Raw genomic sequence first — 24068 nt, 5'->3', positions numbered from 1 at the left:
CACATATTCTAAGAACATAACTGAACATCCCGACTACTTACCGAATCCTGCATATGATTTTGATTCTGGCCTGATTTCATATAAGCAGGATTTTGTGGATTTGGTCCTCCACGAAATTGATTGATCGCTGTAGCGGCCAACAGTGGTGAATTGATAAACTGTGAACTAAAATTGGCGATTTGTTGTTGAGGTGGAGCATTCGATGGGCCAGGCGGAGCACCGTGACCACCGAATATTCCAGCCGCCTGTAAGCCATAACTTTGAGTAGCACCAGTTGCTTGTGGACCTCCGAAAAATGCAGCACCTTGTCCGCCAGCGGAATTTGTGTAGTAACTATTCGATTGTAGTTGAGGTGGTGCTTGCTGTGGAGGATACAAATTCATGTATTGTTGTCCGTACGGTTGACCGACGGAGGCGGCCGCTGCCGCCACAGCTGCTGCGTTACTCTTCGATCCAATTGCTCCAATTTGTTGGGACGATGGTTTCACAGACGCTGACATTAGCGAATTCGAACTTGATGAGATTAAAACAGTGTTAGGATTATTCAATTGTTGTGATTGATTGAACGGCGTCTGAACAGTTCCGCCCATTCGGAATTGCGACGTTAGGCTAGGATACATATCTGGTCCGGGAGCTGTTGGCATATTCGGGGGCGTTTGCATGTAAGCACTGTATGGACCACTCCCCGCTGTTCCATAATGTGCTGGGAATTGAGAGAATTGCGAACGACCAGCTTCTATTTGGAATGGACCGTAGAGACCTCCCTGCGACGGCATAGGAGACGAATTGAACAACACAGCTGGTGGGCTAGGAATCGTTGGCATAGCACCGAACTGCGAGGGTTGGTAGAACGTTTGGGGAGCTTGATGCATTTGAGTTGTTCCCTGTTGTATTGTAGGAGGCGGTGACAAACCAAGACCGGTTTGATGAAGTTGCTGCTGGTTTGGTTTTACTTTGCAAACGTTCCCTTCTACTGCATGTTTCAAAGACATATTTTGAACATTGTTCTGGTTCTGTTGTTGCTGTTGCTGCTGTTGTTGACTAACGTGTTGAGGGCTTGGACTATACCCTCCAGTTTCCGGTTCATTTGCATTTCCAGAAACATTGCCAACTACTACTCCACCACTGTCCTTTCCGCCAAAGTGTTGCTCTAGATTCGGGTCAAATGTATTTGCATAGGGTGGAGGGCCGGGTGACGAGAGCGTGTGCTGTACGTGCATGTTTCCTGCTGCGTGCGTGGCAGCATGGAGTGCCGCAGCTGCTCCAGATGTAGCGAAATGATGCATGTGCTGTTGGTGTTGTGACTGAACAAAGTTCGATGCCAGATGAGTATCTGTATCTTGCCCCGGAGCCACAACAGTCGAAGTGTGCTCCAGAACTGGAGGCATTGATGGAATCGTCTCCCATACTTTTTTCACGCTGGCAATTTTCATGTTGAGATCCACAGTAGAAGGGGATATTGTGTTATGCGATGTGGAATTCACTACGGAATGAATAACGGAGGAGGAGCGTGGAAGACCCAGGCTTGAAGCTTTTGAAGCTGCCGCGGCGGCATTTTTCTCATCAGTTAGGTGCCCAAATTCTGTATCGAAAGCGAATCCCAACTTCATATCTTTGTCATAATCACTTTCTGGCTTGTTGAAGGACATCTGAGATAGAGCATTGGTGATGGCTTCTTGCTGTTGCTGCTGCTGTTGTTGGCTAGCTTGCTGCTGGTGCTGATGTTGATGCATTTGTTGCTGTTGCGCTAGTTGCTGCATCTGCTGCGCACCTTGCACTTGTTGTTGCACCTGGTGCTGTTGTGGGTGGCCCCTGTTCTGTTGTTCTTCTTGCACTGAGCTTGCTGACTGTGATTTATAAACCTCTTCTTGTTTCTTCTGCTCATTTTGATGCATCTGTTGAAGATTTTGATTTGACGACTGTCTCTTTACCGGAGCCGTGACCGTTTTGTAGTTTGTATTTTCGAAAATTATAGTATTTACGGGGGTTGTAGAACCATCCAAAACCGGCTTTGAATCAGCTTTCACATTCCCTTTACCATCAGTTAGACCAGGTTGTTGTTGTCCTGCTGAAGTGTCTGCTTCAAGGATATTTTTGTCTTGTCCTTGTGATTGTGGTAAAGGTTTTTCCCAAGCACTATTCGAGCTCATATTTCCAGAATTTTGTTGACTGCCTGAACTGTTATCGCTTTGGTTACCATCACGTTTTCCCGTAGTGTTGCTACCGCGACTTTCCCACTGCTTGGCTAGTCGGGGCGGTAAGTTTGTTTTCGGAGCATTACGAGGGTCGCGAGGATCACGGTTATCGCGAGCATCTCCACAGGATTTGCTTTTACTCAAAGATTGCTCCTTCCCATGTTGCGATTGCTGCTGCCCTGCTTGATTCAAATTCGAATTGGATTGCTGCTTGAAGCCACCACCTCCAATGGCAGGTGGTGACTGTTTCAATGGTGCAGGTTTTTGCATGTTTCTCTCATCTTTTTTAGGATGCGGGCCCCGACCAGTATTAATATGAGTCGAACTGTTACTTCGCTGAGCGAATTCCTTTTCCTTCATCGTTTTAGTTCCGCAATCACTCGATTGATGCGGCACATCTTTCTTTCCTTCGTCATCTTCAACTTTATTGGAAGGTGGCGAATCAACTTTAGACAGAGAACTGCTACTGTTCGTCTCTCGACGCGGTGGTAGCGGTTGCGATTGATAATGCGAGTTTCCAAACGATTTCGGAGGCGACGCCTTCTTCTCATCTCTCCGTCCAGACGATTGGTAAGTTTGTGCTTTGTTCTTATTCTTAGACTCATCAGAGCTATCACCTGATTTTTTAATCGATGCGTTTTGGTTCGACTGACTTTGTTTCGCCTTGTCATCAAGCTGCTCCTGCTGTTTCACAGCTGCATTCTTTTCAAGGTCCTTTGTGTCGCTCGTTAGCTGATTCGGCCCAACGTTACCACTGCTGAATCCCGATTTTGAACTTGGTTGATTATATGACTCGCTTCTTTTTGGACCGCTTGACATACCGCCACCACCACCGCGGCGATATGTACTACTTCCAGAACTACTGCCTCCACGACCACGACGAGATGGTTCACCTCTCGGAGCGAATCCGTCCTTCGACATTGGCGCTCCGCTGTTACCACTTCCTCTCGGCCCACCGCCTAATTCTTGCTTACCTGATGAATCTTTCCGTGGAAACTTAGGGCTTCTCTCCATTCGATGTCCACCATGATAATCATCATCCAATTCCTCCGAGTTCTCAGATTCGCTCAAGTGACTATTATAGTTCCTCCGATCACCCATTCTCATGTTGCCACCCCCACGTCGTCCCCATCCACCACCGCCACGATACATTCCATAGCTTCGCGATGGCGGTCCACGTGAATCTCGGCCGCCTCCACTACCACCACCTCGGGGACTTGGTCGTTTCTGTCCACCCAGGTGAGTTTTAGCAGACCCATCCTCCGTTTTCTCATCGCTTGATTCCTTCCTATTGGCTGAGCTCGCTGCATCCGACTCCTTACTTCGCGACTCATCAACAAGAGCAGGACTCTTTTCTTTATTAGTGTCTAAAATCGGTTCAGTCTTTTTATCGTCCAAACTATTATTCTTTCCATCATCTGAATGTTGTCCTGTTGTTGCTGTGCAAGTCTCTTTTGTAAGCGTATCTATTTTTGATTCAGCCTTTTCATTAACGTTTGCAGAACATTCTGACCAAGACTTCGGACTTTCAGAGCGACGAAGAATTTGCGTGGGGGTCGGCGGTTCACGAGACTTATTCGCAGCCCCAGCTTCTTCTCTCTTGGCGATTTCCGTGTCACATTTCAAATCATCTCTTTTGTTGCTGCTTTCCGAAATACTTCTTGTTTGTGGCCGTTGTAAAATATGCTTGGGTTGAAGTTGCTCCTCCTCCTTTTGCGATCCACTATCATATCGAGAATGTGTCGGGTGATGGTCAACAGACGAAATACTTTCCCTATGATGCTGCAACTCAACATCACTTTCTTCTGCCCATGAGCCCACAGTTGCGAATTCTCGCGAATCAGATCTTTGCGACTGGAAACTTTCGCTCAGCTTTTGCTCATCGTTCGAGGAGACACTTGTTTTGCGTTGCGATGAGTCCGAAATACTTCTAGCTAGTTGCGGAGTCACATTGCCGCCACCGCTGCGAGAGGGTTGAGCTTGTTGTTCTCCAATTGAATTTCGGCTTATGGATTCTCTGCCGCTGCTGCTGAAGCGATCATCATCCTCGGAATCGCCACGTCGACGAGACGGTGGCCCTCCAGAGGAACTCATGTTATAATCGTTTATATTACGCCTATTCGACATCATCTCATCTGACGGATTACGACGAAGCACCTGTGGTTGCTGCTGTTGTTGTTTGTAATTCTGTGAGTGGATATATCGAGGATCATACTGTTGTGCAAACGGAACAGATTTCTGATTAGCCTCAGAACTATGATCATAACCCCGCGAAGGCGGCTGATGATTGGCAGTGATTATTCTATTACTAGATCCTCCTCCACTTGAGCTGTTAGATTGTGCAGGAACTTGATTTGACATTCGTTCTTGCTGCTGCTGCTGACGCAGGAATCTCGGCGGTAGATTCGACTGGAAATGTACTGAGAATTGAGTTCCACCTTTTGGTCCTGCCCCTCGATTTAACCCTGGCGCTCCACCACTAGCATATCCGTCTTTGTAGCCCGGATCACGCTCTCGCTGATTCATGTCCCTCTCGTACTTTTCGTAACGACCATAATCTCGACTTTCACGACTGTCACGACCTTGACCTTCCTTTTCATTGCGATACGGACGACCTCGATTTGGATAATCTTCCTCTACAGTGGCGCTTTTTGTTGTCTCCTCTCCAGCGCCTTCTTCCTCGGTTTTCTTCACACCTATCTTCATTTCGAGCTCCTGCAACTTTTTCGCCGCCGCTTGTTTCCTCTCGTATTCCCGTTTTTCTTCCTCCTCCTTGCGTTGCTTCACACGTTCATAGACGGCTGGCTCCAAGCCACCGCGATGCCCATTTTGTTGGGGCCTTTGCTGTTCAATGCTCGTTTTTCTAGTCGATGAACTACTCCTGTTGTCGCTCATGCTGTCACGATCCCTTTCTCTGTCCGAACCACGTTCACGATCCCGTTCTCTATCGCGGTCCCTTTCCCTATCGCGATCCCAGTCACGATCTCGCTCACGATCACGTTCTCTGTCCATTTTCTCTCTATTACCATCCATAAAGCGATGGTCTCGTTCATTTCGTTCGTTCCTTTCACGTTCCAAATGTTCGCGCTCCATCCGCTCCATATGCTCACGTTCTCGAGTCCATACTGCACGATTATCTTCTTCTTGCTGTTGCTTCAAGTTTCCACCTTTCTTGTTACCTTCTCCACGACCGGTGCCACCCGGTTTCTCTGAATTAGGTGAATCAGCCGATTCGTCGTCTGAGAATACAAGTTTCTGGTTGTAATCGATATCATCTTGGCGAGTCCAGCCATCATCTTTTGCAATGGAATCCATGCGTTCTAAATCTTCCTCCTTGATAATGGGCCTCTGAACCAAAACATCTTCGGGTTCAATGTACGGAACTAAATTATCTGAACCGGAGCTTGCTTGCTCTGAACGTTGATTGAACCGGGGCGCCGATGCCGAGGATGGTCCACGTTTTGGCAGTGGCGCCCTTCCAGAATATCTATCATCTTGAGATTGTGCCGAATTAGCACCTTGATAGGGACCTAGATTTGGTGAATTTGATCGCTGTTCTTTCGGTCCAACGCCAACAGGCCCTGAAGGCGCAGGGGATGATCTATACCTGTTCGATGGTGGCGGATACGTCCCGTTCTGCTGATGATGGCCCGATGCGCTGCTCTGTCCGGGTCCTCCTCTATCGCCTCCGCCTCCACCCGCACCCGCACTGCTCGTAAGTACGGGTGGCGTGACGGGGCGTGGTCCGCTGCCTGGTGTCGTCTGTTCCGGTGAAATCGCACTAGCTCCGCGATTCATGAACGACGGCATCAGGGCACGGAATTGAGGCGGCGCTGACTGTAGGTGGGCCTGGCCCTGTTGGGTTCCATGTGAATCTCCACCTTTCCCACTTCCACTTTGTTGCTGTATCCAGCTTGCAGCATCGGTGTGTGGCCTTAAACTTACTTGTTGCACATCCCCACTGCCAGAATTTTGGCTGTCTCCTCCCTTGCCTCCTTGTGTATTGCCCGAATTGCCGGCCCCCGCTCCACCTCCTCCTCCACTGCCATCTTTCCCTCCATAACAATGAGAATCTTTGTGGTGCGATTTGTGTGAAGGTGGATTTGGGCTGCTCCCATCCAATGATGGGAATTCGTGTTGAAATTGTGGGCTCTGATACAGAGGTGGTAGGGACGATGAACCTCCTCCGTCGTGTCCTGTTGTCACCGACGACCATGTTACTGACGAAGAATTGTTTCCGCCGAAATTTGATGAATTTGATGAGTATGATGAAAGATGCGTACCCGAAGAGTTCGCAGACAAAGAGGAAGAATTCAACGACTGGGTAGTTTGTAGTTGCGATGATGACGACGTTGATAGTGATTGTGAGTTACTAATGGAAATGTTGTTCACTGCCGACGAATTAACGTTGTTTCCTGATTGTACCGATGATCCACTATTTGAGCCACCAACTTGATTTCCACCTGTAGAGATTTTACAAATTGAGATCCTGCTCGCTCTGTCATAAAGATATTCCCATGATAATTACCTTGGTCCTGTGCCGAGTTTCCCGGAGTTTGTGTTTCAGCCTTCAAGGATGGAAGATTAGCTGGTGGTCGCCTAGAGGTCGGTACTTTTCCCAAAATTTGCATTCCATGTTTACGGGGTACCTGATTTTTTTGTGTTGAAGGTTCGAGAGATTCGCCCTGGAAAACGAACCCATCCTTAATCAAAGCTCTAAACAAAAATGATGTAATTTCAACTTACACGGCTGCTTTTGTATAACCGATTTATGTCCAACGCTGCATACTTCTGCTTTGCTTGGCGCTCTCCCTTACTTCCCCCCAGTGTGCTCATGCTGCCAGTGAATCGTCATCAGCGTAAACGCCCCTGATTGAGGCTCACGACGATCGTCAACAGCTGCCTTTCGAGTTATCCTTTTGTTATTCACTACTTGTGACAATTGACAATTATGTAATGTAAGCTTTATTTTCCTGTAAAAAGTCCTCCCAGGCGGTCTATTAAGCACTTTACTTGACAGTTTTTCTTGCTTAATGAATCCTTCAGTAGGTAGAAACACCCTTTTGTAGGATTTTATCGGGGAGATTAACGGTAGCGCGAGAATTTTGAAGATTTATATTTTTAGGGTATTGAACACTGTAGGGTCGTGCTTCGACTTTCCCTGTAAAGTAAGTAAAACCACATTGTAGTATCCGCTAATTTGCTAGGTTTTATTATAAATAATGAGCTTCTCAAATATATGTAAATACGTGAAGTCAATCATTGATCTATGCGCTTCTTATGTCCAATGATTTTCAGATCAAGTAAATGAAACTGTCATTCATCATCATCAACGGCGCAACAACCGGTATGCGGTCTAGGCCTGCCTTAACAATGAACTCCAGACATCCCGGTTTTGCACCGAGGTCTACCAATTCGGTATCCCTAAAAGCTGTCTGGCGTCCTGACCTACGCCATCGCTCCATCTTAGGCAGGATCTGCCTCGTCTTCTTTTTCTACCATAGATATTGTCCTTATAGATTTTCCGGGTGGGATCATCCTCATCCATACGGATTAAGTGACCCGCCCACCTTAACCTATTGAGCCAGATTTTATCCACAACCGGACAGTCATGGTATCGCTCATAGATTTCGTCATTGTGTAGGCTACGGAATTGTCCATCCTCATGTAGGGGGCCAAAAATTCTTCGGAGGATTCTTCTCTCGAACGCGGCCAAGAGTTCGCAATTTTTCTTGCTAAGAACCCAAGTTTCCGAGGAATACATGAGGACTGGCAAGATCATAGTCTTGTACAGTAAGAGCTTTGGCCCTATGGTAAGGCGTTTCGAGCGGAACAGTTTTTGTAAGCTGAAATAGGCTGTTGGCTGACAACAACCGTGCGCGGATTTCATCATCGTAGCTGTTATCGGTTGTGATTTTCGACCCTAGATAGGAGAAATTGTCAACGGTCCCAAAGGTGTATTCTCCTATCCTTATTCTTCCTGTTTGACCAGTGCGGTTTGATGTTGTTGATTGATTCGTCTTCGGTGCTGACGTTGCCACCATATATTTTGTCTTGCCTTCATTGATGTGCAGCCCAAGATCTCGCGCCGCCTGCTCGATCTGGATGAAGGCAGTTTGTATGTCTCGGGTGGTTCTTCCCATGATGTCGATATCGTCAGCATAGGCCGGTAGTGTAGGTGGACTTGAAGAGGATCGTACCTCTTGCATTTACCTCAGCATCACGGATCACTTTCTCGAGGGCTAGGTTAAAGAGGGCGCATGATAGGGCATCCCCTTGTCGTAGACCGTTGTTGATGTCGAATGGTCTTGAGAGTGATCCTGCTGCTTTTATCTGGCCTCGCACATTGGGCAGGGTCAGCCTAGTCAGTCTTATTAATTTCGTCGGGATACCGAATTCTCTCATGGCCGTGTACAGTTTTACCCTGGCTATGCTTTCATAGGCGGCTTTAAAGTCGATGAACAGATGATGGAACTGTTATCCATATTCCAACAGTTGTCAATGTCATTGGTTATTCTAAAAGCATTTGTCTGTCTACTCTTTTTACCTAGGGCCGTCTGCGTATTCACATTCATTGAAAAGAAGACCCAGATCCAATACTCACGATAACCCGAAATAAATAGCATAAAGCATTTAATCGCTACCTTAACAAGTCCGCATTGCGCGGCTTCAAAAATTTAAATAGAACGACACCATATTCTACATTATCTCCCCATTTACAACGTATAATTATACCCCTTTTATTACTAACTGGCTCCATTGTAGTTTACTCAACCGGCTTGCGGGTTCGCTTTAGAACTAAGTGGCGCAGAAAAGTGAAGGACGACTATAAGCTTCTCGGAAAATGTTGGGCGAGCTGAAGCAGATTGCGAAGAACCGACCCCGATAGCATGTAGACGTCTTACATATTTAATTCATGGCAACGTTAGCATTCTAAGGCCAGAGGTTATTCTATCAGGCGTCCTTTTGAATTAGTCCTAGAAAAAGTTTTCTGTGGTGATGTTAGAAGCGCTGCACAGCTGGCACATCTCCGATTTCTTTTGTTTATTTGAGGATTGAGGACTTGATGACGGACTCCGTCATCCACTCTTATGGATCACGGACCCCTTTTTTGAAATAAACACCGAAGGACGAAACCGCCAGGGATCTTTTTGAATAACTTGGATGTTTACCCCAAAAAGAGATTTTCGTGGATCACAACAGTGGAAGAAAGTTGCTTTCCAATTGGTCCTGGCTGTCATCAATTAGTTACGAATCCAGAACTCTCTCAATTTTCAACCAACGCCTAGTTTAGGGTTGCACACAAGGCGTTTTTCACTTGAGCGTAATTCCCACTCGTGTTTTATATATAAATAGAGCAAAACAATCAGTCATATTTTTGAATATCTCAGAATGTTCTTTCCATTATTTTGATATAGTTAATATAGGTAGCAGCAGCAGACTGGTATCTCAATCACTCCCTAAGCGTTCCTTACAAATTTTTCTAAGGCCGGGTTAAAAAATTTCATTATAGTATTCTCTTTTGTCAGAGTCAGTTCACTCACTGCTGGCAGTTTTATCGAGATACCGAGATCTCCCAGAAACTCTCACAAGGGACCAACCGCGAATAATCTGTCCGAGAAAAGATTCGTCAGGAATTCTCCTGAAACATATGCTCTCAGAAGGCCATCTCGGTTTCTATGGTACCAGATAACCTCCGGTGAGGATTGGTACGAAGAGTAACTTGAAATGAGTCAATTGCAGACTCGGATCTGATCGTCCTATTCGAATATGTGGGAGATTAGTTGGATAAGAACAAGGAGAATGTTGAGAAGAGGGCTTACGGTGTCATACATTGCAGACAATCAGATAATTAAAACTCCAGCAGCACCCCAGCGCCTTATATTTGGGTAATGTAAAGGTAATGAGATAAGTTTATTGAGTCACCGTTTGCAGCAATCCTTCCGAAGCCGATCCCAAATACAATGTTAAATGCAAAACAAAAGGCAAGTAATTTTTGGAGGCATATCGATGCGTAAACGTCGACCAGTCGTAGACGTAATACAAGGATAATCTGATGACAGTACTTCCCTTGATACTTGTTGGGCCGTTGTAGAGCAATCGGTCCCAATTAAACTTCAACAGGCAGATTGGGCGCCTCGAATCTGATTTATATTAATGAAAGCAATCCACCCCGGAAAGACCGTAGAAAAAGATGTGGCAAACCCTCAGATTGACCGGGACTGTGAGCCAGAACATTGAATTGGTTGATCTTCGTGGAAAATCAGATTCGGCACTTCCTACCAAGCCAAGCCTAAACCAAACTCATCCGACCATGTGTGCCAAAAGTGATCACGATTGTCTCCCTGACTGGCACATTGAGTAAGCGCTCTAAAATTATTTTGAAAATCATTAAGGAGAGTTGAAGTTCACTATTGATAGTGTTGAGGATTGAGGGTGTAATATGGCAAAGAATTGCCTAATGACTTATTATTTGCCTAACAAGCTATACAACTATTATAAAATCTATACAACAGCAAAGCCAAAGGATAGTTGTTTATAGTACTATGATTAGCTAACAGCAATAAGTGGAAATCATTCTCAAAACCATACTAACCAAAAGTAGGTCCGGTAGATCCCGAATAATTCATCCATATGGAATGAAGGTTTAAGAGTATTTACATGAGTGCCTCCCATGTAGGCATAGGTTCACGATCCTTTTCGGGCACAGGCAATATCGTGCTTTAAACATAGTTCAGATTCAGATTTATACCACCCGCTGGAAGGCCACCACACTCTGCGGCAATAACGGGTATCGCCTCTTTGTTTGAATGCAGAACGTATGTGGAAATACAGCAACCACTATGAGATTCTACAAGGGAGCGAACTGCAAATGATTGGATCGAGGTAATATCTCCCCCCCCCCCTCCCCCCCCGCTTTCGAGATTTTTCCTGGAGTATAGGCTTTGATTTGTAGCTCGCCTGGAGTACGTTGAGATGATATACACCAACCAATCTGACTTAATACGGGAGTGATATTTGGCCAATCAATAGGGCGTTAGTTTGATGATTCAGACGAAGATTCTCACCTGCCGACAGAGGTCAAAGTGGCTGCGTGAATACTTACGACTTCGATCTTCACATCAATTTTGATCCAATTTTGATGCTACCTAAGCCAGTCCTTGACGGGCCCATTTATTAGTCTCTTCATTATCAATGATGTTTGAATCTCATGTGTGGCACCCACATCAAAATGAGTTCTTTCGGTCGGCCGAGTTTATGCAGCATCTGAAGTTATTTGATACTTTCCTGCTCTGAGTGCAATCAAGAACCTTGGAACTTTCGTGGTGTGAAGGTACACATTTTTAAATCTGCTAAAAGACAAGCACCAATCAACCAAAGACAATCGACAATCGTATTAGTGTTATTGTAGCCTAAGGTAGAAATAATAAATCAGATAGTTGCAAAGCTCACGGCCCTCTGGAAAAATTGGGAAACGTTGAAATAAAAATTGCGGCAAGATAGTGGAAGCGGTGAAAAATTTCGGGCACATGATCCAAAGGGGTCAAATCTCCATCCACACCGATCACAACCCATGGATATTGTGATTTCTGAAACTGGACACATATACCATGTATAATATCAAGACCCTCTTACTCGCATTCACAATTGGGGTTGGCAGCATCGCAAATGATAGGCAAAATTATAAATTACGTTACATTTGGAGCTAATTAGAATCTAGGAGTTGTTTTCATACATCTCATTTTCTATTCCTACTTAAAAAATCTGGCTGAGTCAGTTGCAGCACTTAACCTCCTTTGCATCATGTAAAGATAGTGCTACTAATGATATCTTCTTCATTTACGTTGCATCGACAGGTGGTAGGTAAGATAATCGCTAAATTTGTTATCTAAACTGCATATTTTGACGAACTCAAAAACAAACTTTGTCCACCTACCCGAAAAGTTCAATGCGTGGCCTATAGTCTATTTCCGTGAATATACAACGTACCGGTGCAGGAAATTTACTGACCAATAGAAAGTAGAAACAACGTAAACCCAACTCAATTGCCATTGCCAATAATTGCAAAGGTCAGTCAAAAATAAGTAGAATTTCTAAAAATAACAATATATTTTCAAATCATTTTTTTTTTAATATTTTGCATAGTTTTCCAGTTGGATGATTGGCTTAAGTGGTCGTTTTGCGAAGCAGAGCACAATTAGTGACACACACACTTTGCTAGTTGTAAGGGGACAAGGCAAAGATAATCTCTCCCGACGGGTTCTAATTCTCAAGTCCAGCCTGTGGAGTTCACAAAATATATGAAGTCTTTTACTTGACAGTTAAGTATTTCCTTGGGGCCGTCCGTTACTTAACTCTGACTAGAGCTGCGCAATCGCAAAGGAAGTTCATGAGGGTCCCGTCCTCCTGAGCCGCCAGAACTCTGTGGGCATCTGAATGTATCTATTTATCGCAGATAATAAATTGGGTGTTGGGTCTAGACCTGCCTTAATAAGGAACTCCAGATATCCCGGTTTTGAGCAGAGGTCCACAAATTCGATATTCCTAAAAGCTATCTGGCTCCATCTCAAGCAAGGGGGCCAAAAATTCTTTGGAGGATTCTTCTCTGAAAACAGCCGGGCCCACGACCGGGTTATTAATGTTAATGGGGAAATTCCCCTTATCATGTGACAGACCCTTATACAATTATAAATGAAAAAGTGATGTTGAAACGAAAAGGAAAATTTTCAAGACCTTAAGGGGGTCATCCCGTGCGAACGCCGTTTTTTTTGGCTTTTTTTTAGAAATTTAGAATTTTTCACCATAGATTTATTAATATCTTGAGCGCATAGTTCGTTATTGAAATACAGAGCAATTTATACATCCATCTCCAAAAAAAAGTATTTTTCTGCTGCAACGCTAGAGGGCGCTGCGATCATTTTAAAGAAAAAAAAGTAAACAGCATTTTAACTTACAGACTTAACTACAGTCCGCAAACTAGGATTATTAAAAGCTAAATTTTTGGTACTGTCTTAAACTTTTTTTTAATGAATTTTTGCGTTTTTTCACGGCTTCTTCAATGAATAAAAAAATTACTGAATGAATCGCAATTATCCTAGTTTGCGGACCGTAGAAATATGATCTGAATAAGTCGTGAAAATATCAAAGAATTTCGTTGGATAGATTTTGGGCTATGGTGGCAGCCGATTTTCAACATGCAGTTTCGAGAAAAACGCATTTAAAAAGTAGAATACGATTTTTGGTCATAAAACCTTAACTGGCCATTAATCTGCTATGCCTAACCCATAAACCTTAGGTTTCTTCCAGAAACACATGTACAGCCTTGGCTTCAATTCTTGTCCTTTTAGCGGAGCCATTCGAACGTCATCTAGACCGGTAACTACGCGCTTTATTACGGCGGTCATAAATCTGGCATGTGACTTATCACGTGTTTAACATTATAATTTCCGAACGAGTCCGAATATAAAAAAATCACTTTGCCCATATCGTCTACACTATATCTAGATGCAATTGATGCAAAAAAAAATCGATTCTGCGGATCCGACACGCGGGATGGTCCCCTTAAATGGTGTTTGGAATTTTCTCAGTGCTTTTCTATTCAATTCCTGCAAAATTATATCTACTTTTAACGATATCAGACCAGTGTACCCCAATGACACCTCACAGAAAAGTGTTGACGAAGAATTCTAGCTATTGAGTAATAGTGGTGTGTAAATGGTAGTTGAAAGTCTTTTTTTCGTCGGAAGAAGTAGACTTAATTTGATGACGTAATCAATTTCATTCTTATCCATTTTAACTAAAATTATGAATATTTCTTTTGGATGGAATTTTACTAAGAATAAGATTCCTTGGTAAACTCGAAATGTTGAAGAGCAGGATATCTGGTGCAGTCAATATGACAACTTTATTGGACATTTCCCTTAAATAGTATTTCTTCAATAATCTACGCAATAAGCTCAAGCGAATCCAATCCATATTTACTTAAGAAAAGTTTTGATTACCTGCATCTTCTTAGTCTTGCATGGGACATATAAATGAATTTTGATAGGACATATAATAAGCCCAAAGACTGCAGTAAGGGGAATGAAATCAATTCGTAGCCAAAGTAATCTTATCCATCTATTTCACCGAATTGCTGTTCGTTAACATGTCATGCTGTATACGGGTCAGGTGAAAACACAGGTACAACATGGAACCCAGATCCTTAACCGTTAAAATTTTCAGTAAGTTGTTTTTGCTATTCGTAAAGTAACACTGAGGAAATGTATATATGCTTGCGCTGATTAAGGTGTAATCAGTTTTTAAATAATTGGCAGACAGCGTTCGCTTCTCGACAACGCTTCGTCCCTTATCCTTCCAATACGAGTAATTATGCGCCACTGAAGGGGACAAATATTTCAACGTTTCAAGTTCTGATTCTTACTTTCGGTATTATGTCCACATATTTTCTAGTTTTAAGCACTACTTTAGTAATCAAATGGATACTAACGTGTTTATTTTCCGAAGTATAGATTTGTTAGCGATTTCGGTTGTTAACCTGCTACAGTCAACATCATGTCGTGAGATTTGTATGATCAATCGAAAACGGTTCGAATAAAGATCGTAGCGAACCTCACCACAAAGTAGTTCATAAATTAAGTTTATCGTGATACTGAAATCAATCAAGTCTGAGATGCTCTTGAAGTCAGTTCTCCAATACATCGGTTGGCAGCTAAAGACAAAATGCAGAGTGTTATCTGCTTCCAATGTAGTTCATGGCTTTTTCGCCTTTGGTGTACCCTTAAGAACCGAAAAAAAATGCTCGAACTACTCGACCCGTCCCGCCAACCTGATACGATTTTACTTAGAGGTAGATTTTGCTGCACTCCTCGAAATTATGTCTCATTCTAGACCTTATTTATATAACTGTAGCGCCATAAGCCTTGCCGCCTAGAAGTTTCTCACCGGAAAAGCAATGTCCACGAATGGTGAATGTTTTTTTTAATCAGAGATTTTTTGAGATTAACAAATTAATTTTTTCTTGAAACAGGAAATTATAAAGCTTGACTTTCTTCGATCGAATGTCATTTGCATTATAATGATATGTTACTAGCTCGGTCATTTTTTACCTCTAGGCCGCCGCAGAATTTGCGTTTGGTTTCGGATAATCTTAACGTAAAAAGAAATGTTCAATTTATATGAGGTCATTTGTACAATTGGCAACGTGGTTGATATGAGTACAGCGTTCAAGGAGCTTTTAGTTTTGGAAATTACAGCAGATTGCAGACGTGGTTAGGGGCTAAATAGTTTAACGAAAAATCTTCGCACGTCCTGTCAGTAGACGTTCTCATATTTGCAAACTTCTATAAACACCACAGGCAGGAGGCCGCTGAATAGACAATTTGGAGACAGTACAATGGACATAATGAAGACCTGAGTCCTTGGAGCTGCAACCTCCTAAATCTCTCAACCTAATCTGGTTATCTCTAAAAGTATTCATTGTCCCAGACTTTGAATATGCCCATAAGTTAACTGATTGTTTAGTTTAGGTAGTTATATATTTAGCCAGTCCAACTGGAATTCCATCGATTGGTTATTTTTCTTTAGTCGGTGAATTTCATGGGCCATTTCTTTCCAGTTTGATTACGATATTTTTCTTCATCTTCTTAAGTTGGCAGAATTTTTAACACACTGACATTCTGAGCTTTGAGTCGCACTACATGTTGTGCGATTACTCTTTCAGAAAAACACTGGCTCTACATTACCTTCCTGTATCTAGAAAAGCGTTGAGCTCACGGTGTACATATCAGCTTTCGACGCTTCGAAACTAGCAACTTTTACAAAGTTAATATTTTCTTCGGTATTTGGGGCTTACCCCGCCATTATGATGGGTTCCGATAAACCGAGTAAGAAAAACTTTACTTTAATAAAACTTAACACAAAAGTGACGAGATCGGCCATGTAGACCTTTGAAAGAATTAAGTGAGAAGCAAAAAAGGGAAAACGAAAGAAGTTTCTGCTATCCTGGGTGGCAGCAGTGCTGTTCATGCAACCAAGGACCCCCTGCATATAACGGATACTTGCACAGAGAGCAGACTACAAAGATAATTGCATCTATCTTACTATTACGCGCTTGATAACACTTACTGACGATGAGGGAAAGTCTTTGAAAGGCAGAAACGCTGTAGAACAAACAGTTTGTTTACATGCGCCGCTCTGAAATTAAAATAAATGGTTCTAATTTCCGAATTTAGAATTTCTTTTTCTCTTTACAAGGTGTTTTCTTATGTTTTATTTCCCATTTCTCCAATATGTGGGCATACCCCCGTTTTCTTCTTTGCGCAGGACAGGTGAGGTGAGTGTTGAACTCTCGCAATGGCGAGCCATCATCAGAGGACTAGCCTGGAACTGTTTCACATATTACTTCGAGCTACCCATTCCACTCTCAAGTCTTGGGAAGAATTTAAGCTAGAGAATTCCTTCCACCAAAAGGAGGGGAGAAGAGGAAGTGGGTCGCGACCCATCCATCGTTCGAACTATACCTTCATCGCGAGAATAAAACCCGCGCTGTGCATCTGCCTTTTGACTCGTTTTCCAGCGAGTGTTCACTCATTCAGTATATGTTATCGTTCTTCACGAGCAATTACCTTCCTTGAGCTCTCTACTTGTGGATTCCTTTTTTTAGTAATGAGAGCAACAAGGATCATTTCCGTGATCACCGTCACGACTAGTTGGCAAAGGACTGTGCTACACTCTTAACAAGATGCTTGCTACTAAACGAAGAAACCTCAATGCTTACCATTAGCCAACTTAAGGTCGAAACTCCAGCTACGGCTATGCCTGCTGCTGTTTTGATTTGCTCGAAAAGACTCATCCTCAAGTCGAGCGTCGATTCGATTCGTTGATTTTGACTCTATAATCAGCTCGCCGATCGACATCGACGCACGGTGATAATTTTTTTATATTCAAGATAACTACTTCGGTTCTTTCCAGTGCAAGTCTGAAACTATGAGCAGTCATCCATCCGCGTAACCGTGGCATCAATATGCCAAGTCTGCTTTGGACCTGTTCAACAGTGCATCCAGCAAAAAAGTTTCGCAACATCATCCGCATAATGAATCAGACCCGGCTCTTCTGACATGTCGAGCCTTAGCGAACTATCGTCAGATGCGTTTCGGATGTCCAGAGCTGCGATAGGTGATCCTTGTGCTACTCCCGACGGGATCTCTGAATGGGGGTTCAGATATCCAACTTGTGTCGGGTTAATAGGGGTAACCACTTCTGAGAGAAATGCATGTGACCGACACACAGATAGAGAGACACAAAGGCAGATCGGTCCATATATATAGGTAGGGAGTCGAACAAACAGACAGACGGTGAATTGATTTTAATAAGGTTTTGCAAATCTACCTATGTGCACCCGCAAGGGAATTTGCAATGCATTCTAGAAGAGCTATTGTGTCTCTTCGATAACAACTATTTTAGAATATTTCCTGCTTCTAGCCGTTTCAGCCCAACATCTGGCATTAAGCATTCCCCCAGGTACATTAACCTACTTTACACAGGTACATAATATTATGCCAGAATATTCATGGAGGTTTCATCACACTCCCTAGCTTCCCCAGTTGGTAGTTTAGACTTCAGTGATTCGTGAATATTCTCACTATGATCCTCCCCCCTTTTTATCATAAACATGAATTCTTCCAGAATGCGCAATAGAATGTGTGTATGTTTGTGATAGTGGCTTCCATGCAAATGACCCCGGTCCCGGCATGGGGTAGATTGAACCCTTTTCTGCGAAAGCATCTAAGATTTCATTTCCTTCTTCATCACAGTAATCAGGTACTCAGAGTAGTTCCAAAGTATTGAATCTAGAAGGCGATAGGCCTGCCCTTCAATCGCTTGTCAATCATCCTGCCACCTTTAAGATCGCATATACTTCAGCTTGAAAAACCATTGCATATTGTCCCAAAGGAGAAGCCCAATTCTCGTTTTTATTCGAGAGGTAGACTCATCGGTCTAGAAGACTCCCATATATCCCGCCAGGCATTCCTCTGGGACTTCCCAGTTTCGTCCACGTTTCAAGATAACTCCATATCTTTTACCACATATGTGTGATGTATGGATTCAATTCTGCCAATAACTCTCAATGCTCTGTGCCCCTCACATCCGTTGTTTCCCCATAGATATAAACGAACTAGTCTACGAGCTGTTCTCATTGCAGACTGTGAGTAAATATGCCCAATGGCTTTAAATTGTGTAATGGATTTAGATCAATTTTTCCGTTCGCATAGTAGTGAATCGATCAGCATACTCCCTTCCTTGGGGCAACCTTTTGTTGCTTTTGCTATTAGGAGCGATCGACACCCACTTCCACACACAGTAATTTCTGCTTTAGTATAGCATAGATCTACTTAATTAAAGTATCATCGACACCATACGCTCTTGCGGCATTACAAAGTTTATAGAACACAGTCAAAAGCCACGTTAATGTCCACAAACATCCTCATAAGTATACTCACCACTCAGAATTACATCCTCCATCTTTGAAACTAAAGAATGGAGAGAAGACTCATAGGACGTTCCACGTTGGTTAATATGTTTGCTTTCGTTTAGTTGATGCGACCTTAGTGACTTCCCACGAATGTGACGATCAACCTCTCTCTTCAAATCTTTCAGCAAAAAGAATGTCAAACTAATCTGTCTCAAGTTTTTGGGTTTGTTAGTTATCTTTCCCAGGCTTCGGTATAAAAACTACTTTATCCTTCTGCCAAGAAGAAGGTGCGTAGCCCAAAGCAAGACATGCAAGAAAAATATTTAGCAGTCGCTCTAAGTGTTATATACCCTCCTCTAGCATTGTTTGGTAGATGCCATTCCGTGATGGGCTTTAAAGTGTTCAAAGGACAGTATGGCAATAGGGTTCTGATCCATAAGGCGATATTTCTGCTCTTTTCTGGCCACCACGTCTGCTACCCTCATTGCTTTTTATCCAAGATGCCGTGGAACCTTGAGTATTCAGACCCTATTGTGTGAACCAAGCGTATTCAACTTATTAAGATATTCCCATAATTGTTTAAACCTGCCTTGATAGTCATCTAGTTATTGGCTAGAATCGCAATATTCTTCTTCTTTTTCTTCAGGCTTTTTCCCGTTCACAAGCGGGGTCGGCTCGTCGTGATCGGTTTCGCCATTTGGCTCTATGGTATGCCTGATCTGAGTGCAATCTCAAGGCTTTTAAATCCCCATCTAGCGAATCAAGTCACCGTTGTTTCGGTCTGCCTTTTGGTCGTTTACCATCGACTTTGATGTTCAGACCAATCTTGGCAAGTGAATTCTCATTAGCACGATTTCCGTGACCATACCATCGAAGAAGCCTTCCCTTGCAATTTTTCCACGATCGATGCAACCCCATTACGATTGCGGATATCCTCAGTTCGGATGTGATCAGAACGTGTCACGCCACTAGTCCAACGCAACATCTTTGTCTACATTACCGCAAGACGCCGTTCATTGTCTTTTATAGTCGGCCAACATTCAGAACCATAGAGAGCGACAGGATGGACGACATTGCGGTAAATTTTAGATTTGAGACGTTCGTTGATGCGTCGATCACAAAAAACACCAGTTGTGCAACGCCACTTCATCCAGGTTGCGTGAAACAATTTCATAACACAGTTCTGCATTGGTTGATAGCGTTGACCCGAGATATTTAAATCGTGCAGTTCTGGGCAGATCACTGTCGCTGGCAGTGATTGTGTCTGTTTCACGGGGTTCGGTCGCCAGAAATTCAGTTTTTTTTTTAAATTCAATCTGAGATCGTGTTGCATGAGGCGATCATTCCATTTTTGGACAAGTTGCTCGAGTTCTTCTGGCGCTAAGTGTTGTCGTAAAGCATACCAGATGAGTTCGTGTGGTACACGATCAAACGCTTTCTCTAGATCCAAAATGCAATGTAAAGAGGGCGATGCTTCTCACGGTGTTTCTCCATGAGTTACCGCGCAGCGTGTATTGCGTCAGTAGTTCGTGCAGTTTATGACAAATCCGGCTTGATTCGTGGATATTTCAACGTAGAATCGTAGAATCGCAATATTCGACTCCCTATAATTCTTTTGAAGGTTAAAGTTGACACACCTGTCTATGAAATATGCTGTTCCTTTTGCTTACTAATTGGTTCCCTTCCACTAACAATCCATGCGCCAGCTCCATCTGCTGTGAGGGACTTCCTCAGAGTGCCAGGTAATCAGTCGCTTGTTTAAGCCAGCAGCACACCTGCCCTGTTGCTTCATCATGTTTCAAATTTCTTCTCGGAATGAAACTTCAGTTTCATAACTACCCCTTGGTATCAGTAATTCGAGATATTGCCTAAGAATAATGTCAATCTTCATTCGATATAGGCGGGTCTCCAACTTTCGGATCTCCCGGAAATTCTGAAGATTGCCTTCCATGCCTAAATCTGTATGTGAAGATGTAAGGAGTTGATCTCAGAAGGATTTCTTCTGTCACACTTTGATTTAAGCAAAGATATAGTGCTGATATGGTCATGTCGCCAGAATTAAACCTACAATCGGGGAAAAATGGCAAACCCTATATAGAAGAGTTGAGCCGGCTGCCAAACTGGATAAGGGAGAAGTCGAAGGAAATCGCTGGTCTCTTCTGATCAAGATTATATCCAACAAAGGCACAAGATCGGCTCAATATCTTCGACCTGCAACAAAAGGAAGGAAAGCCTTTCGTAGATTTTATATACAAATTTTTACAGATCTATTGAAATTAAACTCTGAATTAGTGCGCAAGCTTACATAATGGTTTGCAATTGAAGCCCTCATTTCAACATCCATCCTCGTGGTCGAGGACGATGATGTCTCAAATGATCTTATAGATCCAAGTTAGAAAAATCAACCACCCTTGATCCTCACCAAGAGTATACACCCCCAATTTTAGCCCTTGTTGCTGTTCTTTTCTGGGCATCGATGTTCAATCTATGACCGTTTCTATGTGGGACAAATTGCTTCAGATCAATCTAAGCATATTTCAGGCGTACTGAACTTCTATTGTCTCGAGGTGAACCGCCCCCTCAAATTTGAATTCGGGTAGGTAGGTCTGTGCTGAACTAAACAAATTTCTATATTTCAGGCAAAAAGTAAAACATGTTTGCTGTGCAGAGTGGAATCCAGATAAAATATTTACTCGATTAATTGCTTATTATGAGAATTTTTCGCAAGAATGCACATTTGGGTAACGCAAGAATTGAAATACAAACGACTCTCGCCAAGAAACTATTTCAGATTTCCAGATAAAAGCCTAATTTCCCTAATCACATTTGAATGCTGAATCCACTCAACATCCTAATACAATTCCGCCAAATGATCCCCACATCCGGGCTCCATCTTCCCAGTCAACAGCAAGCCGGGTATTTCCTCAGGCTATTAACCTCACCGCAGACGGCACTCCATTTTGATGTCTTCACGTTCCGTTCCGCCTGAGATTCGTGACCGGCCAAATTTCCCACTCTCCCACTCTCTCTTCCAAGCAGACTCCGGCAACTGTCACTTTGCTCTCGGGATCATCGTCGTCAACAAAACAAATCTTGAATGAATTACCGATGGAAACGGTACGATATCGTGTGCACTGGCGGCTCCGAGGTACTCCATTGCATTATCTCGGGAATGAGTGCTTCGCCTGACAGCCAGACTGCCTGCACCGTTCAGGGACAGATTTCTTCCGTTTCTCGCACACGCGCTCAGTACACCTGTGAAGAACTTGCATCCGATGGCCAGCACGTTCCACTCGTTCCGTTCCGCAGCGGTAGCATTGGAACGGGCTGGCTGCAAACGTCGGAAACAACTGGAACGATTGACAAACGAGGCCCGAGGACGACTCGGAATCGAATTGAAAAGGAAGTCGCGGGGAAGGAACAGGAAATGCGCTGATGGTGGCGTCGTGAAAATAAAAGGCAGAGAATCGCCTTCTGTTGCGGCTGCGGGGGCAGCCAACATGCGTGACCGCCAAGGCCCGCGGGAGTCGCCTTGGCAAAACCTCCAAACGTTGGCGGCCCGACCGTCGCGGCTGCTCAGACTCAAAAACAGAAACGGCGCACGAACATTCAATGAAATCACACACGGAGGAGCCTCGGCAAAAACTTACCTTTCCACTTTTTGCTCGGTACTCCCGCGGCGACCACTACTCCGCACCGCTGCTGCCGCTCGCTCGACCGCTGCCTGCTGCTCGCTCGCTGCGCTTGCAACACGCCGCCACTCACTCAAAAACTGTAAAATCAATTACAATTTCGCAATTAGGCAAACTTTACGTAAAGCGCACCGATCTCCGTGCAAATGACTAGCAAAAAGGCCAATTGCGGCGATTCGGATCTCTGTCGCGTGCCCGGGACGGCCAAAGGCTCTACGAAAACAAAAATGACAAATTCACGGGGCACGGGCCCGACGTGATTTTCGCGTTTGTCGCGACACAGTGCCAAGTGCACGGGACACCTCCTCGCGCCGCGCTCGGGGCCGGTCGACGGCTCCCGTGCGGATTTATTATTGCCACCAAAATGCTTCACGGGTCGCGCGAATGGACGCAAAAGACCACGACCGAGGGAAGGCAGACGGCGGCGAAGTCTGACGGTCCGACTTGGTTGACGGCTGCGGCCACGGCACCGACACCAGCACGATTGCGGCCCGGGACACGACGACGTGTTTTTGTGCGGAGCGTGTCCTGTTCCTTCTCCCGTTCCCTTTCGTTCCGGCCGTCGTCGGGCAATGGATCGTCGTCGCTAAATGTCGAGACTCGGAAACACGCAACTCAAATTGCAAAACTTACACGGATTTTCCTCCCAGTCAGCGGGTCTGCTGCGCTCCTCCTGTTGGAAGCGATCGGAATCCTTCCCTGGCCACCGTCTGTAATTCACTTTCCCGTGATTTGCTGCGCTTCTTCGATGTCGGCCGAGTGTCTGCCACAGAATCCGATCTCAGCTCCGACTCCGATGACTTGCTTCACGGCCGCAATGCCGCGTTTCCCTTTTCGCTTGGATTTCGTATTACAAACTTTTCCAGGAACTCCCGGATTACTCTCACAAATGCTCTTTTACTTGCACAACAGCACGCCTCGCATGCCTTTTCCCGATTTTCCAGGCAAAAATGTATCCCGTTCGCGTGTATTTCTCCTTTCTTTCTTCCGACTTGCGATTCGGCTTGAAATTTTTCGCGAGCGAAAATAACAAATTTCTACACGACTTTTTGACACTTTTACACACTTTTCACCTGAACGGACGATCAGGATTGCGTGAAGCGAATCAAACACAATTTTTACGGACTCGGGACTACTTTTCCCTACTTTTATTATTAGAGAAAATTTTAATTGTGTGTTCGCCACGAACAGGATAGCCTTTTTTCTTCGCTCTTTGAATGTATAATTTCAAAATGGCGATTAGCTGCCACAGTCGGTTCGGTCGGTTTTCGATCAATATTGTGACGTCAGATGTCGCATTGGTTCAAGCATTGGATGAATGTGTCGTTGAATATTTCCATTCGAGCCGGGCGGCATCTAGGCGGCGGTAGCAGGTGGAGGTAACAATTTAAATTGGACAATTTCCTGTGGAAGAACTACGAACTCAGTTTAGGATAAACAGTGGAAACGCGCGGTTCGTGGGTTCGTTATGCAGCGTGGCGAGTGAATGAATGAGACATTGGTTTACTGAATTACAGATTCGTTAGATGCCACCACCAAGGCTTCCATAGTGTGAAGTGCAAAAAATAACCATTCCTGAGGGTGCTGGAGCTGTTCGTTGTCCTTAATGGTAAGCAATCTTGCTCCACCAAAGTACATGTCATTATATTACCCTTACTAGTTCTGGTTGTGATTCAGGAAGTAGAAATTGCGGGTTGAAGACCATTT

At 44.1% G+C, this 24068-nt stretch overlaps 1 protein-coding gene across 2 annotated transcripts in view; it reads right to left on the bottom strand.

Moving 5' to 3' along the window:
• Positions 1–23593, bottom strand: part of LOC119655511 (protein PRRC2C) — a 32904-nt gene extending 9311 nt beyond the window's left edge. The window contains exons 1-5 of one of the 2 annotated variants that reach the window (XM_038061417.1): positions 22995–23593; positions 22320–22441; positions 6942–7356; positions 6724–6880; positions 42–6658 (exon numbers count right to left, since the gene is read on the bottom strand). In XM_038061417.1, the coding sequence (XP_037917345.1) occupies positions 42–6658; positions 6724–6880; positions 6942–7031 (6864 nt within the window). In that variant the 5' untranslated portion in view covers positions 7032–7356; positions 22320–22441; positions 22995–23593. The remainder of the gene's footprint in view (positions 1–41; positions 6659–6723; positions 6881–6941; positions 7357–22319; positions 22442–22994) is intronic. The other variant, XM_038061418.1, reaches the window with a different exon arrangement.
• Between the last annotated feature and the right edge of the window lie 475 nt (positions 23594–24068).

The sequence above is a fragment of the Hermetia illucens genome, chromosome 4, assembly GCF_905115235.1.
Source record: "Hermetia illucens chromosome 4, iHerIll2.2.curated.20191125, whole genome shotgun sequence".
Classification (NCBI taxonomy): domain Eukaryota; kingdom Metazoa; phylum Arthropoda; class Insecta; order Diptera; family Stratiomyidae; genus Hermetia; species Hermetia illucens.
This window is presented reverse-complemented; position numbering and strand designations above follow the sequence as displayed.